General features: G+C 42.0%; 1 protein-coding gene across 1 annotated transcript in view; it reads right to left on the reverse strand.

The window, feature by feature from the left end:
- The window catches only part of USH2A (usherin), a 579,889-nt gene that overhangs the window by 166,439 nt on the left and 397,240 nt on the right, over nucleotides 1-16,210 (reverse strand). The window contains exon 46 of the mRNA XM_044449731.1: nucleotides 14,466-14,578. Coding sequence (XP_044305666.1) covers nucleotides 14,466-14,578 — 113 coding nt within the window. The remainder of the gene's footprint in view (nucleotides 1-14,465; nucleotides 14,579-16,210) is intronic.

Genomic DNA, 16,210 nt, shown 5'->3' on the forward strand with positions numbered 1-16,210 from the left:
ACCGGTTCTATGAAGGCCTACAACACCTTCTAGAATTAACACCCAAAAATGATGTCCTTATCATCATGGGGGATTGGAATGCTAAAGTAGGAAGCCAAAAGATAACCAGAATAACAGTCAAGTTTGGCCTTGGAGTACAAAATGAAGCAGGGCAAAGGCTAGTAGAATTTTGTCAAGAGAATACGATGGTCATAGCAAACACTCTTTTCCAACAACCCAAGAGACGACTCTACACATGGACATCACCTGACAGTCAACACAGAAATCAGATTGACTAGGTGCTCTGCAGCCAAAGATGGAAAAGCTCTATACCAGGGGTCTCAAACTCGTGGCCTGCGGGCCAATTGCCGGGATGGGCGGGGCACGGGGGAGGGGCCCTGCGGCCTTCAAAGCACTAGCGGCGCCCGGTCCGGCCACGGGATGAGTGGCCCACCACCACCGCCATGGTGGAATACTTGATGCGGCCCAGACTCACCCAGACTCTACTTCCAGCAGCCTCCAGGTAAGTTGAGTTTGAGACCCCTGCTCTATACAGTCAGTAAAAACCAGACCAGGAGCTGACTGTGGCTCAGATCATGAGCTTCTTGTTGCAAAATTTAGGCTTAAATTGAAGAAAGTAGGGAAAAGCACTAGGCCACTCAGGTATGACCTAAATCATATACCTGATGAATATACAGTAGAGGTGACAAATAGATTTAAGGAATTAGATCTGATAGACAGAGTGCCTGAAGAACTTTGGACGGATGTTCACAACATTGTACAAGAGATAGCAACTAAAACCATTCCAAAAAAAAAAAAAAAAAAGAAATGCAAGAAAGCAAAATGGCTATCTAAGGAAACTTTACAAATAGCTGAGGAAAGAAGGGAAGTGAAAGGCAAGGGAGAAAGGGAAAAAGATACACCCAACTGAATGCAGAATTCCAGAGAATAGCTAGAAGAGATAAGAAGGCCTTCTTAAATGAACAGTGCAAAGTAATAAAAGAAAACAATAGAATAGGGAGGACCAGAGATCTCTTCAAGAAAACTGGAGATATGAAGGGAACGTTTCATGCAAAGATGGGCATGATAAAGGACCAAAATGGCAGGGACCTAACAGAGGCAGAAGAGATTAAGAAGAGGTGGCAAGATTACACAGAAGAACTATACAAGAAAGAGCTTAACACCCCTGATAACTAGGATGGGGTGGTCGCTGACCTCGAGCCAGACATCCTGGAATGTGAAGTCAAATGGGCCTTAGGAAGTCTGAACAACAACAAAGCTAGTGGAGGTGACAGTATTCCAGCTGAGCTTTTCAAAATCTTAAAAGACAATGCAGTAAAAGTGCTACACTCAGTATGCCAGCAAATTTGGAAAACTCAACAGTGGCCACAGGATTGGAAAAGGTCAGTTTACTTTCCTATCCCAAAGAAGGGCAATGCCAAAGAATGTTCAAACTACCGCACCATTGCACTCATTTCACATGCTAGCAAAGTGATGCTCAAAATCCTACAAGCTAGGCTCCAGCAGTATGTGGACCGAGAACTACCAGAAGTACAGGCAGGATTTTGAAGAGGGAGAGGAACTATAGATCAAATTGCCAACTTACACTGGATCATGGAGGAAGCTGGGGAGCTCCAGAAAAACATCTACTTCTGCTTCGTTGACTATGCTAAAGCCTTTGATTGTGTGGATCACAACAAATTGTGGCAAGTTCTTAAAGAGATGCGAGTACCAGACCATCTTATTTGTCTCTTGAGAAACCTATATGCGAGTCAAGAAGCAACAGTGAGAACTGGACACAGAACCACTGAATGGTTCAAAATTGAGAAAGGAGTTCGGCAAGGCTGTATAGTGTCGCCCTGCCTATTTAACTTATCTGCTGAGCACATCATGAGAAAGGCAGGGCTAGATGAATCACCAGTTGGAATTAAGATTGCTGGGAGAAATATCAACAACCTCAGATATGCAGATGATACCACTCTCACGGCAGAAAGTGAAGAGGAACTAAAGAGCCTCTTGATGTGGATGAAGGAGGAGAGCGCAAAAGTTGGCTTGAAACTCAACATTAAGAAAACTAAGATCATGGCATCCGGTCCTTTCACTTCCTGGCAAACAGATGGGGAAGAAATGGAGGTAGTGACAGATTTTATTTTCCTGGACTGCAAGATCACCGCAGACAGGGACTGCAGCCAAAAAATTGCTCCTTGGGAGGAAAGCTATGGCAAATCTAGATAACATACTAAAAAGCAGAGACATCAGCCTGCCAACAAAAGTACGTATAGTTGAGGCTATGGTTTTTCTCAGTCCTAGAGGAGATCAACTGACTGCTCTTTAGAAGGCCAGATACTGAAGATGAAACTCAAATACTTTGGCCACCTAATGAGAAGGAAGGACTCCCTGGAGAAGAGCCTAATGCTGGCAACAATAGATGGCAAAAGAAGGGGACGGCACAGAAGAAGGTTGTTAGATGGAGTCACTGAAGCAGTTGGTGTGAGCTTGAGTGGACTCCGGGGGATGGTGGAGGACAGGAAGGCCTGGAGGAATGTTGTCGATGGGGTTGTAATGGGTCAGACACGACTTCGTGACTAACAACAACAGCAACAACAAATTGGCCATGCTTTAGAAGGAAAAGTTAAGTAGGATGGACATATCTTTCTGTTTTGCTTTCTATAATGTTTGCATTTCTTTCAAGTATTAATCTCTTCTGTCCTGTTTCTTTCTCAGTTTGCAATTTTGTTAAGTCCTTATGAAAATCTGTACACATTTGGAATGTAATTACTGCTAATATACACTTAAAAAACCCCTCTCCCCTATTTCTTGTATACCCTTTTCCTGAACGTATGTATTTTTGGATCACAAAACTACATTGCAAAATTCAGACAACGACAGAACCAGAGGTTAGCAGGGTTCCAGTTCATGGGCTAGTTCAGAAAGTGTGAACTGGGTTGTTCTTACTAAAATGCAAGCTAACATGATTTCACCTCCATCCCTAGACATGCAGCAACTCTGACAATCTGGCTGGGATTAACTGGCACATCCCTTCAACTTCCAGAATTCCTTCCCCCAGTTACCATTCCATCTTGCAATTAGGTATGATTACCACATTTTCTATTTTCCTGCATCAATTTTCCCTCTTATGGAGCTAAACATGAAGATGCATTTTACATCTGGCAAATGCATGAGAGCAAAGGGATAAATACTCCCCTTCCCTCCGCTCCCAGAATCTCATTCACTGATCTGGTCTGTCTGTCACTTAACTTAATGTGTACACACAATCTAAGTTGATTACTTATAATCCAAGATTCAAAATTAAGATTTGAACAATTTCTCCATCCTATTCTGAATTCTCGGAATATGAATTTGATTTGTTTCTCAAAACATGCCTGAACGCAAGTGAATAATTCCATTGAGTTGTTTTCAGTGGTGTTATTCTGCCAGGGAAAAAGAACTAAAGGTGGAACAGATTTGTCTTCCCCTTCCTGGAGTCTTGCCCCTCTTGCATCTGCTCCAGGCTGCAGAACAGACTTGCACCATGAGCAAGTGGCTGAAGTGAAGAAGGAAAGAGCCGGTGAGTTCTACTGCACAAGTGACTTCGACTCATGCAGCCCACTTGTTCCTTCACAATAACAGCATACTTCATACTTAGGAGGTTCTACTGATATTGGCTTCTCTGTTGTTAGAGAGCAATTTTATAACATGGCCATAAGCCAGCCAGAAGTACACTCCTTTCTGTTCACTTAAGGCTTAAGCACATGTTTCAATTTCTTCTGTTGAAAGCCAGACTTAAGAGTTCTCAACTGCGGTTAGACCATTTCAGAAAGCATTATAGCCCAATTACATGGCTGCTGTCAGAATACTTGGTGACATTGTAAATTAGCATTCATTTAAAGTTTGAAAGTTGTTTTCAGACAGCCGCAGCTGAGATAAACTTTGACATCTTTACGGAAGAAAAATAACACTGTGATCTATTATTTCACTACCTTGAGGTATAAACAGAGGAACACATAACAACAACAATCTGTAGAGGAAGAATTAATGTCACCTGTGAAGGGATAACTTCACAGGTTACTTGTCGAGTCCCCATTATTATTCTGAAATCTTCATCTGACTTGCTGAATTAATGCCATACTCTCTAGAAGTCTATTTTATATTCACTACATACTCACGGAAAGCAAAATCCTTACATATAAATGATTTACTGGCAAACATATAAAAGAAGAAGGGAGGGAGGGAGGGACTTAATCCACAAATTATTCAAAGACTTTCTCATTATATGTTATCATGAAAGTAAACAAATAAATGGTAAATGAACATGTGTGATTATATAATACTCCTGACACCCTCTTTTCCATATGATTTTAAAATAAATCTTTTGGGTACAAGTCAAAATTGAAGTGTGATGGAATACTCCTCCCAAAATTGTTCTTTAGAAATCAGTGATAATATTCAAAAGTGAGAGAAGCCATGTCTCAACAGTTTGTGAGCTGGTTCACAGATAATGACAAGCTAGAATTCCAAGGAAAACTGGTGCATGCTTCTCAGTCACTCAGTTCCTTCGGCTAGTGGGAGTACCCAGACGAAAAGGAGGCTTCCATCCACGACCTGATCAGTACTATATCCAAACCAGGGCCCCTGACTTGTTGCTTGCCTAATAAATCACAATCATAACCCAGGGTTTGTTCTTGGGTTATGATTGTGGCTTGTTAAGAGACCAACAAGCAATGGGTAGAGAGGCATAATCTGTTGAATATGTGAATAAAGAACAATGGAAATGTTAACTGGTAATGTTTCATTAGTTAGGACAGAAGGACTTTGTAAATCTTTCAATGAGCTTATTTAACTGGAAAAGGGAATATATATATGCTGCCCTGGAATTGCTTGGACTCATCAAAGTCTAATCTACTCCACTGTTTAGTTCAAGCAAACTATCACTGTATCTCTTATCAGTTGTCTGTTGAATGCTGCAAGTTCCTATGTGACTTTCCCATTAATAGCAAAATACTCACCAAAAGTTATGCATTCCCATTTTTCAAGCAGGGTGGTTGGGAATCTCAGTGCAGTTGGAAATTTTCTTTCTAGCTTAAATGCAGAACTAGTTTCCACTGGTTGAATCACAGCCTATATGAAGAGAAGAGCCAAGGGGCTCTGTGCATGACCAAAAGGCTCGTGTATATCTCAGCTTAACGAGCTGAGAGATGATTGTCTGAACTGGGTTTTTGTGTCTTACCCAGTGAATCCAAGTCAAGTTAGATTGAATCAAGGTCCTTCTGATAAAAGCTATCCCCACTGGACAACATTGTCTCCTATTAAATGGCTAAGCCAATAGAAGAAAATAACTATCCACTGCAGCATTCTCCTAAAAGTACCATCCCAAAGATATTAAATAAGTTGGATAATTAATAGCAATGTAAACAGGGCTTGCACTTAAATTCCAGAAAATCAAACATATTTTTCGTAAAGGAAGAACTTTGCACTTGTCTCTGTTACATTTCATTATGATATTTTCTTCTTGGTCTTCTAACTTATCATTTTATTTTAATTAACTAATTAATCAATTAAAACATTTCTATTCTGCCCCCATCGCAACAAAGCCTCGGGGCAGCTCACAACATTCATAAAAATATACAATTAATAATTTAAAAACTGGTACCAACTCGGTTATATATATTAAAATCTATAAATACAATAATAATAAACAGTTAAAATAACTTTTAAATAAAAGGTCTTTGCCTGGCGCCGAAAAGCAAATAACGACGGCACCAGGCAGACCTCTCTGGGGAGCACATTCCATAGGTGGGGCGCCACCGCAGAGAAGGCCCTCCTCCGGGTACTCACCCTCCTAATATCATTCACGGAGGATTCCCGGAGAAGGGCATCTGCTGCTGATCGTAGGGGACGGGAGGGCATATATGGACGCAGACGTTCCTTTAGATAACCAGGTCCCAAGCCGTTAAGGGCTTTATAGGTCATAACCAACACCTTGAATTGGGCCCGGACTTCAACAGGGAGTCAGTGAAGCTGACGGAGAACTGGTGTTATATAAGAACAACGCCCAGTCCCCGTCAGCAACCTGGCAGCTCTATTTTTCACCAATTGAAGTATCTGGATCGTCTTCAAGGGTAGCCCCACGTAGAGCGCGTTACAGAAGTCTAGTCGGGAAATTACCAACGTGTGGGTCACTGTCGCCAGGCAATCGTTCTCCAGATAGGGACACAACTAATGGATAGGCCGAAGCTGAAGAAAGGCACTCCTTACCTCCACCGTCACCTGAGCTTCTAATGACAGCTCAGGGTCGAGGAGCACTCCCAAGCTGCGAACCCTGTCCCTCAGAGGGAGTGCAACCCCATTTAGGACAAGGCCCAAGTCCCCCACCCCGAAGCCCGAGCCACCCACCAACAGGACATCCGTCTTGTCTGGATTGAACTTCAGTTTATTGGCCCTCATCCAGCCCATTACCTTGGCCAGGCACCAGTTCAGTACAGCCACTGCCTCACCTGGATTGGTGGAAAACGAAAGGTAGAGCTGGGTATTATCAGCGTACTGATGATTCCCCAGCCCACACCTCCTGATGACCTCTCCCAGTGGTTTCATGTAGATGTTAAATAGCAAGGGGGACAAAATGGACCCCTGCGGAACTCCATGGCATAACTGCCATGGCACAGAGCCATAGTCCTCCGGCACCACCTTCTGGAATTGGCCATTGAGATAGGAGCGGAACCACCACAAAGTGGTGCCTCCAACTCCCAATCCCACTAGCCTATCCAGAAGGATACCATGGTCGATAATATCAAAAGCCGCTGAGAGGTCCAGCAGAACCAACAGGGACGCACTCCCCGTCTCTCTCCCTGCACAGGTCATCGTACAGGGCAACCAAGGAGATTCAGTACCGTACCCGAGTCTGAAGCTGGACTGAAATGGGTCCAGATAATCAGTTTCATCCAAGAGTGCCTGGAGCTGTCCCACCACAACCCGCTCTAGCACCTTCCCCAAGAACAGGATGTTGGCCACCGGTCTATAATTGACGACCACCTCTGGATCCAGGGATGCCTTCTTTAGGACTGGCCAGACTACTGCCTCCTTTAAAGGGGCAGGTACTCAGCTGTCTCTTAAAGAGGTGTTGACCACCTCCAGGATCCAGGTCACAATCCCGTCCTTGGCATTCTTGAGTAGCCAAGATGGGCAAGGGTCTAGTAAGCAGGTGGTAGGACGTACTTGTCCAAGCACCTTGTCCGCATCATCAGGCCGCAACAACTGAAATTCATCCATCAATTGAGGACTCGACGGCATCATTGGCACCTCCCCAATAGAATCTGATTCAATAGTAGAGTCCAGTTCGTGACTAATCTGAGTGATTTTCTCCCTGAAATGCTTGGCAAAGTCGTCACAGCGGGTCTTCGAGGGTGGCACCAGATCTCTCTTTGGGCCTGGATTTGCCAGCCCCTGCACCACCCGAAAGAGCTCTGCCGGACGGCATTATAAGGAGACAATGGAAGCGGAGAAGAATTTCTTAATTCGCCGCCCTCACTGCCACAGCATAGGCCTGATAGTGGGCTCTTAAGTGTGTTCGGTCAGATTCATCCCGTGATCTCCTCCACCTATGCTCTAGACATCTCCCACACACTCCCCATCTTGACACACTCCCCATCTTCTAAGGCTTTAACTATTGAACCCAGTTTTGTGTTCTCTTCAAATCTGATAGAAATTTCCCCTGTTTCTTCTGCCAGGACATTAATAAAATGTTGAAGAGCCAGGTTAGAGCCATGTGGCACCCCACTCAGTACTTCCCTCCAGCTCAATGATGAACCATTTGCATGCATTCTCTGAGAACAGGTCTCCAGTCAGCAGTGAAATCACCTCCTGAAGGCAAGATATATTATGTCTATAGCATTTCCACAATCTACAAAGAAAGTTAGCTGATCAAAACATAAAATAAATTTGAAAGGACTTAGTCTCAGTAAATCCATGCTGCCTTCTAGTGGTCACTGCATTAGTATCAAGGTGCTACAGACTGTTTTATAATAATCTCTAGAACCTTCTCGCATATTGATATCACACCAAATGGTGTATAATTCCCCCTTTGGGCCTTTTTCGAAGATGGGACTAAAAGGGAAAAATAACTCCCTTCCTCCAATCTTCTAATATTTCACTCATTCTCCATAATTTCTCAAAGATAATTAGACAGCACTTAGGAAAGCCAATCTGTTTGCACCTTCAACACCACAGGATATAATTCATTTGGACTTGGGGACTTGAACTCATTTAAGGTTGACATAGTTGTTCCCAGCTCTCTGTCAGGCTCAAGCTGTGCTCCTAACTACTTCATCCTGCTTTTTGCCAGATGGAACACAGATCCTCTTTTCAGAGAAGACCAAATAGGAGTTGAGAGGTACCACATTTTTTGTCACGTGTGTCACCTGTCAGCATTTCGCCAACAACACTGAACATCTGGTATACTATTACTTTTGTCATTCTTTTACTTTAGACATATCTGAAGGAGCCATTTTTGTTATTCTTAATTTTCTTCATTGGCCTGGGTTCAGCCTGTCCTTTAGCCTTCCTGACACCATCTCTGCAATTCCAAACTAACCGCCTGTACAATTCATTAGTGATCTGTTCCTCCTTACACCTCCTCCTTTTAAATTTCTGATACTTGTTAAGATTGTTATGTCACAGCAGCAGCTTTTTCTCTAGTCTCCCTCTCTCCTTTCTCAGCTGGAAATGTTCCCTATTGCATTTGTACTATCTCCTTTTTAAGGAAATCCCTTTATTCCTTTTTTTAGGAATAAATTTAAGAAATGTTGATAAATACAAAGTTACAGAAATTTCACTGTTGATCTCTGCTCTATTTATACAATAATCCCCATTGGCATAGAGTGAATAGTGACTGCAAATACAAAGAGGAATGGCATGAGGGACAAATGGTGAACTGATGTTCAGAGAATCCAGGTGACTGCAGCATTACTTGTTTCCCCATGCCTGGATTATTTTTAAAAATGAAGCTGCACACATGGCTCAGACAGCTCAGCCAAAAAGTATTCAGCAAATATCCTTGATCTGAAGAGTTGTACAGTAAAAGTCTGGAGTAAAGGTAAAGAAGGGAATATGATTGCTGATCAGTCTGATTTCTGGTGTATGGTGACTAGAATGATATTTATTTATTATTTTATTTATCTTAATATTTATATACCTCCCCATTCCCATAGGCTCTAGGCAGTTTACAAGAAATTAAAACCAACAGTGAGTAATATTGACTAAGGCAACATATTAAATAAAACTGACATGAGAACTAATCTGGGAAGGCCTCTCAGAAGAAATATGTTTTCAATTCCCTCTTAAAGGTGGGAATTTAGGAAATCAGATGCATCTCTCTCAAGAGACTATCCCACAGTTTAGGGGCGACCACTGAGAAAGTCCTCTGGATAGTTGACATTAATCTTACAGAAGCAGACTTCAGAAGATTATCCCCAGAAAACCTTAGCTGGTGAGACAGAATGTATGGGCAAAGGAGCACCTGAAGATATTTTGGACCCAGTCCCTGAAGGGCTTTAAAGATAATTACCAACTCTTTGTACTGTATCCAGAATTGTATTGGCAGCCACTGCAAAGACTTTAAAATAGGTGACATATGGTCTCTCTGTGATGTCCCACAGACCATTCTGGTTGCCGTGTTTTGTACAAGTTGCAGTTCCCAGGTAGGCACAAGGGTAGCCTTATGCAAACGGCATTGCAGAAATTGAACCTAGAACTCACCAATGCATGCACTAATGTTTTCAGGTCATTCTCCTCCAAGAAGGGATGCAGTTGGTGAATCTGCTGTCCACACTTCTACCCAAACTGACATCTGAAGGGCCAGGTCAAGTAATATCTCCATACTGTGAACATGACCTTTCAGGGAGTATGACCCCATCAGGAACTGGTTGACACACCTCTAATCCTGGATTTGGACCCTTAACAACAAGCAGCTCTGTTTTGTCTGGATTCAGCTTCAGTGGGTTTTTCCTCATCTAGCCCATTACCAGCTTCAGCCTGTCATTCAGAGAGGAGACACTGTCTCTAGAAGAAGCAGCAGATGATGGTAAAGAGAAGTAGATCTGGGTGTCATCAGCAAACTGATAACATCTAGAGTTACTCCTCTTGATGATTTCTCCCAGTGGCTTCATGTAGATGTTAAACAGCACTGGAGACAGAATGGAGCCCTCTGGGACTCTACAAGTCAGCTCCTTATTAAAGAAGCAACGGTCGCCAAGTATCACGATCTGGAACTGACCCGAGATGTAGGAATGGAACCCCTCAAAAGAAGGCTCTTGATTTTCCAGCTCCCTCAGACAATCCAGAAGGATACTGTGGTCAAGAGTATAGAAGGATGCTGAGACATCCAACAGGGATACACCCCCCCCCACCGTCAATTCTAAGTTGTAGATCATCCATTAGAACAGGGGTCCTCAAACTTTTTGAATAGGGGGCCAGTTGAAAGGTGCCAGGGATGGGTGCGGGCCGCCAAGGCGGTGAGGGCGGGGGGACGCAGGCCAGGCTGGGAGGGGCACGCACATGCGCGCGCACACAGAAAGGCAGGGGCATGTGTGCACAGAGATCATTTTCTCCCAACAAGTACAAAACGATCTTGTGAGCAAGCTGGCACCTTGTCATGCATGTGCACATGCATGCACACACGTAGCAAGCTATGGCAGGCTGGATCCAGCCCATGGGCTGTAGTTTGAGGACCCACTCATTAGAGAGACCAAAGACATCTCAAGTCCATGTCCCACTCTGAAGCCAGTTTGAAAAGGGTCCGGAAAATCAGTCTCATTCAGGGCTGCCTGGAGCTGGAAAGATACTGCCCTGTCGATCACCTTACAAAGAAAAGATAAGGTTGAGAATGGTCTAAAGCTGTTAAGGTTCAGGGCATTCAAATTAGGTTTCTTGAGGAGGGACCATACAATAGGCTCCTTCAGGCAAGCAGGAACCATATACTCTTTGAAAGAGACATTGATGATAAGGCATAACAGTTCCATCTGTGCTTATACTCCCTGGACTACCAGCCAAGATGGACATGGATTGAGAGGGCAAGTGGTTTTTCTCACCAGACCAAGCAGTGTGTAAACATCTGCAGGACTTACAAATTGAAATTGATCCAGGATAACCCCATTCACAGGGTTGTTGTACACATGTGTGTCTACCTCTACCTCCATGATCACCTGAAGCTCAGCATTTATTTGAGCAATTTTATCCACAAAATGGTTGTTAAAAGTGTCGCAGTGAACAACTGATGGTGCTAAAGACAGTTAGGGAGCACTGAGGCTTGAGACAAATCCCTTACCAACCTAAACAGCTCTGCTAGACATGAATTTATAGATGCAATATGAGCAGATAAGAAACCCTTTTTCTTTGCTCATATTGCCACTCCATAGGAGTGACAATGCTCTCTACAAAGTGTTTTGTTGGAGATGAGTCTAGATTTCTGCCATCAGCACTCCAGTCATTGTCCTTCCTGCTTCAGACATCAGAAGCAATCATGTCTAAGGCCCTAGTCAACTCTTGATTCTCTTTTCTGAGTAGGGACACGAGAGGGTCACTGGCAGCACTGGCCAAAGAACCCCTTATGACTGGCTGGAAACCTATTAGATCCATAAATACTATAGCATTTCCTGAAAGTCACTGCTCCTTCATCCCCACCCTCAGGAAAACAACAGGAACAACATCCCATACATAATATCGTGGTTCAAAAAGAGAAGAGCTACAACAGTTCTACTTCTTTTAAAAAATGTTGCAGGATGTTTGCTGCATTGCTATCCTCCCATGTGGCTCTCTCCTAGAAATAATACTTTTCCCCATTGGCAGATATGTATTAAAATGTCTTCTTGTTTATACAGTCTGTTAGCTTCCCCTTGAACCTATTCCTTGATGGAGAATAAATAAGAAAAATTCACATGGAGGCCAGCACCTGCTGAAGCTGTCAGCTGTAGTGTTTGTCATATTTCAATCAAAGTTGAAACCGGCCAGCCATTTTTATACTGCACAGTCCCTATATACTCGAGGCCCAGAATTAATGAATTAGCTATTGATTAAATTCCACTCTAGCAAATCCACCGTGGCAAATAAATGAACTACCCAGGGCATGTGTAGGCCACAGCCAGACATGTCCGGGCAATCGATCAGTAGTTAGTATTCTTTTGGGATATAAGAACAGCTGATGATAATATGACATGCAAGGGAATGCAATGGAGAAAGTCTGTTTAGCTGAGCAGATTATAAAAACTCACAGGTATTTCTGTTATTTTTGCATTTGTGTATTATGACATTTTTAGTTTGCATGTAGTAACAAAGACATGCATAAGTGCTTCCTATACTACAAACAAAGGCATGTAAGCCAGGAGAAAATATGGATTGCAGAACTGAATTCTGATCAAACAAACTTTGAATAGGTTTGTTTATATGTCAGAAAAAGAACAAGTTTATTTCATCTTGCAATGACATTTTGCATAGACAAATAACAAAATTCAAACAAAAAATACAAAGAGATGGAAGCTGCTTTGAAATACTACAGAAATACATCTATTCTATTGGCATATGTCTGAAGATTTACATGTTAGATTTTTAGTTATTTAACAGAGATGTTTCTCCCCCTTTTCAAGAAACAGGCTAAGTCACAATCTCTGCCAAAAGTGTAATAAAATCCCATCAACAATAACACGATTGCAGGAGGCTAACTATTTTATTGTTGCCATAATTTTGATAAATGTCTTGGCAATGAATGCCCATTAGTTATAGCCTCTCTTTTCAGAAATATTGGCACTTGTGGATCTTTTTAGGAAAAAAAAGATGCCTACATTTGTCACCATTCAGTTGTTTTTCCAGCCTGGCACCCATTTTGCTTTCAAAAACATTGCCTATAATAAGAAAAAGGTAGAAAAAGGAATACAAAGCCAAATGTACCTATGTGGAAGTGCACTGGGGAATATTGCAACATCCAGATTTGAATCCTAATGCAGTATTTGTCATGCTGCCGATGAGGACAATTACACATTACAATTACTTTACAATTACAATTACATTACAATTACTTCTTATGTCCATATCCACTTGATTAAATATATAAATAAGTTTATGGGCAGCTGGATGTGCAAACTGAGAAACTTTTCTACACACCCTGACAACATCCCCAACAAGTCTAGAGAAGCTGCTTCATTGCAGAAATTAAATTGACAAGGTATTTGAGAAAAAGGATCCACTGAATAATTTCAAATATACAACTTTCTTCTCCCCACACCCCAGTAACATTTTGGCTTTGTCCTATCATACTGACAAATGACACAAAGAATAAGCGCTAAACTGCTGACTCAGCAGACAGTGAATAAAATGGAATGCTCTAAAATTATTTCCCTACAATATTTTGAACCAGAGTTTCAGAATCTGATTGTGACATACCAGACTCAGGATCCATCCATTCCTGGTGGCCTTCACCTTTGCTTTGGAAATGGGAGGGTGAGGCCTAGAATATTGTGCAGGAGTTCCTAAAGAACATCTTACATTTTGCCCTGCATACCCCAAGATCTTGGCTATGTCAAGAAACTATACCATCAGTTCCATGCAATGTTGGAGGCCTTAGGTCATCTGCAGTGAAGCTCAGTAAGGCTTCTCAGATCCTCACGTATGCAGCATATAAAGATAGGGGAGAAAATTATTTTGATCACATTTTAATATGAACCAACTAATACATAGTTTCTGAATTAATAGGTGAATTTGAAAATTATATTTCTGTTTGGAAAGTGAATTTGGAATGAAATTCTCTACTCAAAACTGTGTATAAAGCACGTATGTTAGGGAAAAAAACCATATACAAATATCCATAGTTTAAAAGAAATGCTTATCCCCCTCCTCATTAAAGTGTGTTTGCGTATGTTTTAAATTATATGCATTGCAAGCTCAGAAACATACAAAAATTCAGACCACAGTTTGGGTTCAAGTCCACATATCAAGTAAATTGAAATAAAACTCGCATTCATCCCTGCTTAGATACTACTAGACAGACAAGGTCAGGATGACGGAACTTCAGATCCAGAATCTGCATCCAGCCCTCCAAGAAAACCATGACTCAGTCCCCAGGCATTTCCTACAACCATGGGTCAATTCGTGGTTTCTTGGCTTTTATACAGTTTTCCCCTATTCTTTCAGGCTTAATTACTGGCAGCAAGAGCACCATGCTAAAATACACTGACATCCTTGTGCCCCCACTTTTTTTTGGCCCAATCACTTTTGTTTGGTCCATCCTTGGAATGCAGTCCTTAGGCTGAAAGAAATCGTGCAGTTCTGGCCTAGACAATACTGTGCTAGTTAGAACAATGGTCTAACGTTATATGGTTCATTGCATTGTTCATTCTGCATCTTGGAGCTTTATGAAAACACCAACTGTTTTACAGCTGGAATAACAAAATCAGTGTCTATTTCTTTTATCACCTTAGTTAAGAAAAATAAAAATGCTGTAATACCTTGAACTGAGAACATGAACCTGTGGTGCAGCTAACTCATTTGGTTCATCCTCCACAGTTGTAATTTGTGTTCGATTGCTTTGTACACAAGCATATACAGTGCAGACTTCAACCTGTATCAGGTAGAATGAAAAAAATGTTATTTTAACTATTCAGAAAAACAAGTCAAAGGGTTGAATGCAAAGGATGAATGCAAAGTTAGCACAACTGAATTCAGTGCAATGGTAAAGGCTTCAATTCTGGACGAAGATTGCAAGAAAACATGGCTATTCCTTAATACAGAGATGCATATACTTTCAAAACGTGGTATTATCTCAGGCTACACACATATGCATGTACATATATGTACCTGTACACACATGTGCACACACACATGCATTTGTACACACACATCACAGTAACTCTGATACAGATTATTCTTTTTCCACCTTTACTGGGAAAAGAGACTTCTGTATGAGAATCTCTGAGGAAGGGATAGAATAGTGAGCAGAAAAATCTGTGGGAGGGGGATTTGGTGCAAATTCAGAGCACACTTAAGAGGCTACAGATTGTGCAACTTGACCTTAGTTTCTAATCTACCTGAGCAACTCAAGTTGGTAGGACTTAAAGTCTAGGCAGGGATGTTAATCTATATTTTGTACACTACTGCTCATAGTTGATCAAAAGCTATTTCTTATCCCTGTATGGGTTGGGTTGGGCAGAAATAGAATAGGAAACCTTCTACAGTGCTCTAGAAAATAGAACACCAAAAGGATATCACAATAAGCAAAAACTGGATTAAGTACAGGGCACTGGTTGTTTGGTTCAAGTAGAGTTTGTTTTTTTTTAATCACAACATGTTTTGCATTTTGGGATGAAAGCTTGTTATCATGGGGCAGAAAAAGTGAGCTGGGATGGTATTTAGATGAGAAATACTTTTTGGCTTGGATTTTAAACTGAGTAAAAGAAGAATTCAGATTCCAAAGTCTTACCTCTTCTGGAAGTTTTAACATTATGAAGACTTAAATGGGAAGAGCTTTGCCTGATCTGCTTGGAAGGAAGGGGAGGAGGCTGAGTCACAGGAATAAAGCTCTTGAACAGTGAATCACTTGAACCTCTCCTACCTTGCTCTTACTTCCGCATTTGACATCTAACTTTGGAATCCCTAATTCCTGGTCCCTCCTCTTTCCTTTGGCTCTGTGTGCCCACAGTTAAGGAATGGCTTGTAGGACTACCGTGTTTCCCCGAAAATAAGACACTGTCTTTTTTTTTTTTGCTCAAAAAAACACATTAGGTCTTATTTTTGGGTAGGTCTTATTTTATAATGTACAAAATGTACATTTAATGTACACCCTTCTGCTTGCACTTCTCTGCTGTGCACCCTTCTGCTCTGCACACCTCTGCTCTGCACTCCAAGTGCTGCCAAAAGCTGTATACACCAATCTTCTCCAGCACCTGCTACCGGTACTGTCACAGGCAGTGGAGGAAGCAGAGCGGCATGAGCCAATGCTTCCTCTATAGCGCCAGCTCCTGTGACAGGCGGAGTGCATTTGATATCACTCCACCCTTCACAGGAGCCAGGACTATAGAGGAAGTATCGGCTTAAGCTGCTCTGCATCCTCCGCTGCGCCCTCTGCACCCCGTTGGCACTCTGCAAGTATGCAAAAAAAGTAAGACCTATTACTAATAATTTTTGGTAATAGGTCTTACTTTCGGGGTAGGGCTTATATTATAGGACCTACCCCGAAAATAAGACTAGGTCTTAT

This window comes from Varanus komodoensis, unplaced genomic scaffold (assembly GCF_004798865.1).
Source record: "Varanus komodoensis strain SLA01 unplaced genomic scaffold, ASM479886v1 scaffold1, whole genome shotgun sequence".
Taxonomy (NCBI): Eukaryota; Metazoa; Chordata; class Lepidosauria; order Squamata; family Varanidae; genus Varanus; species Varanus komodoensis.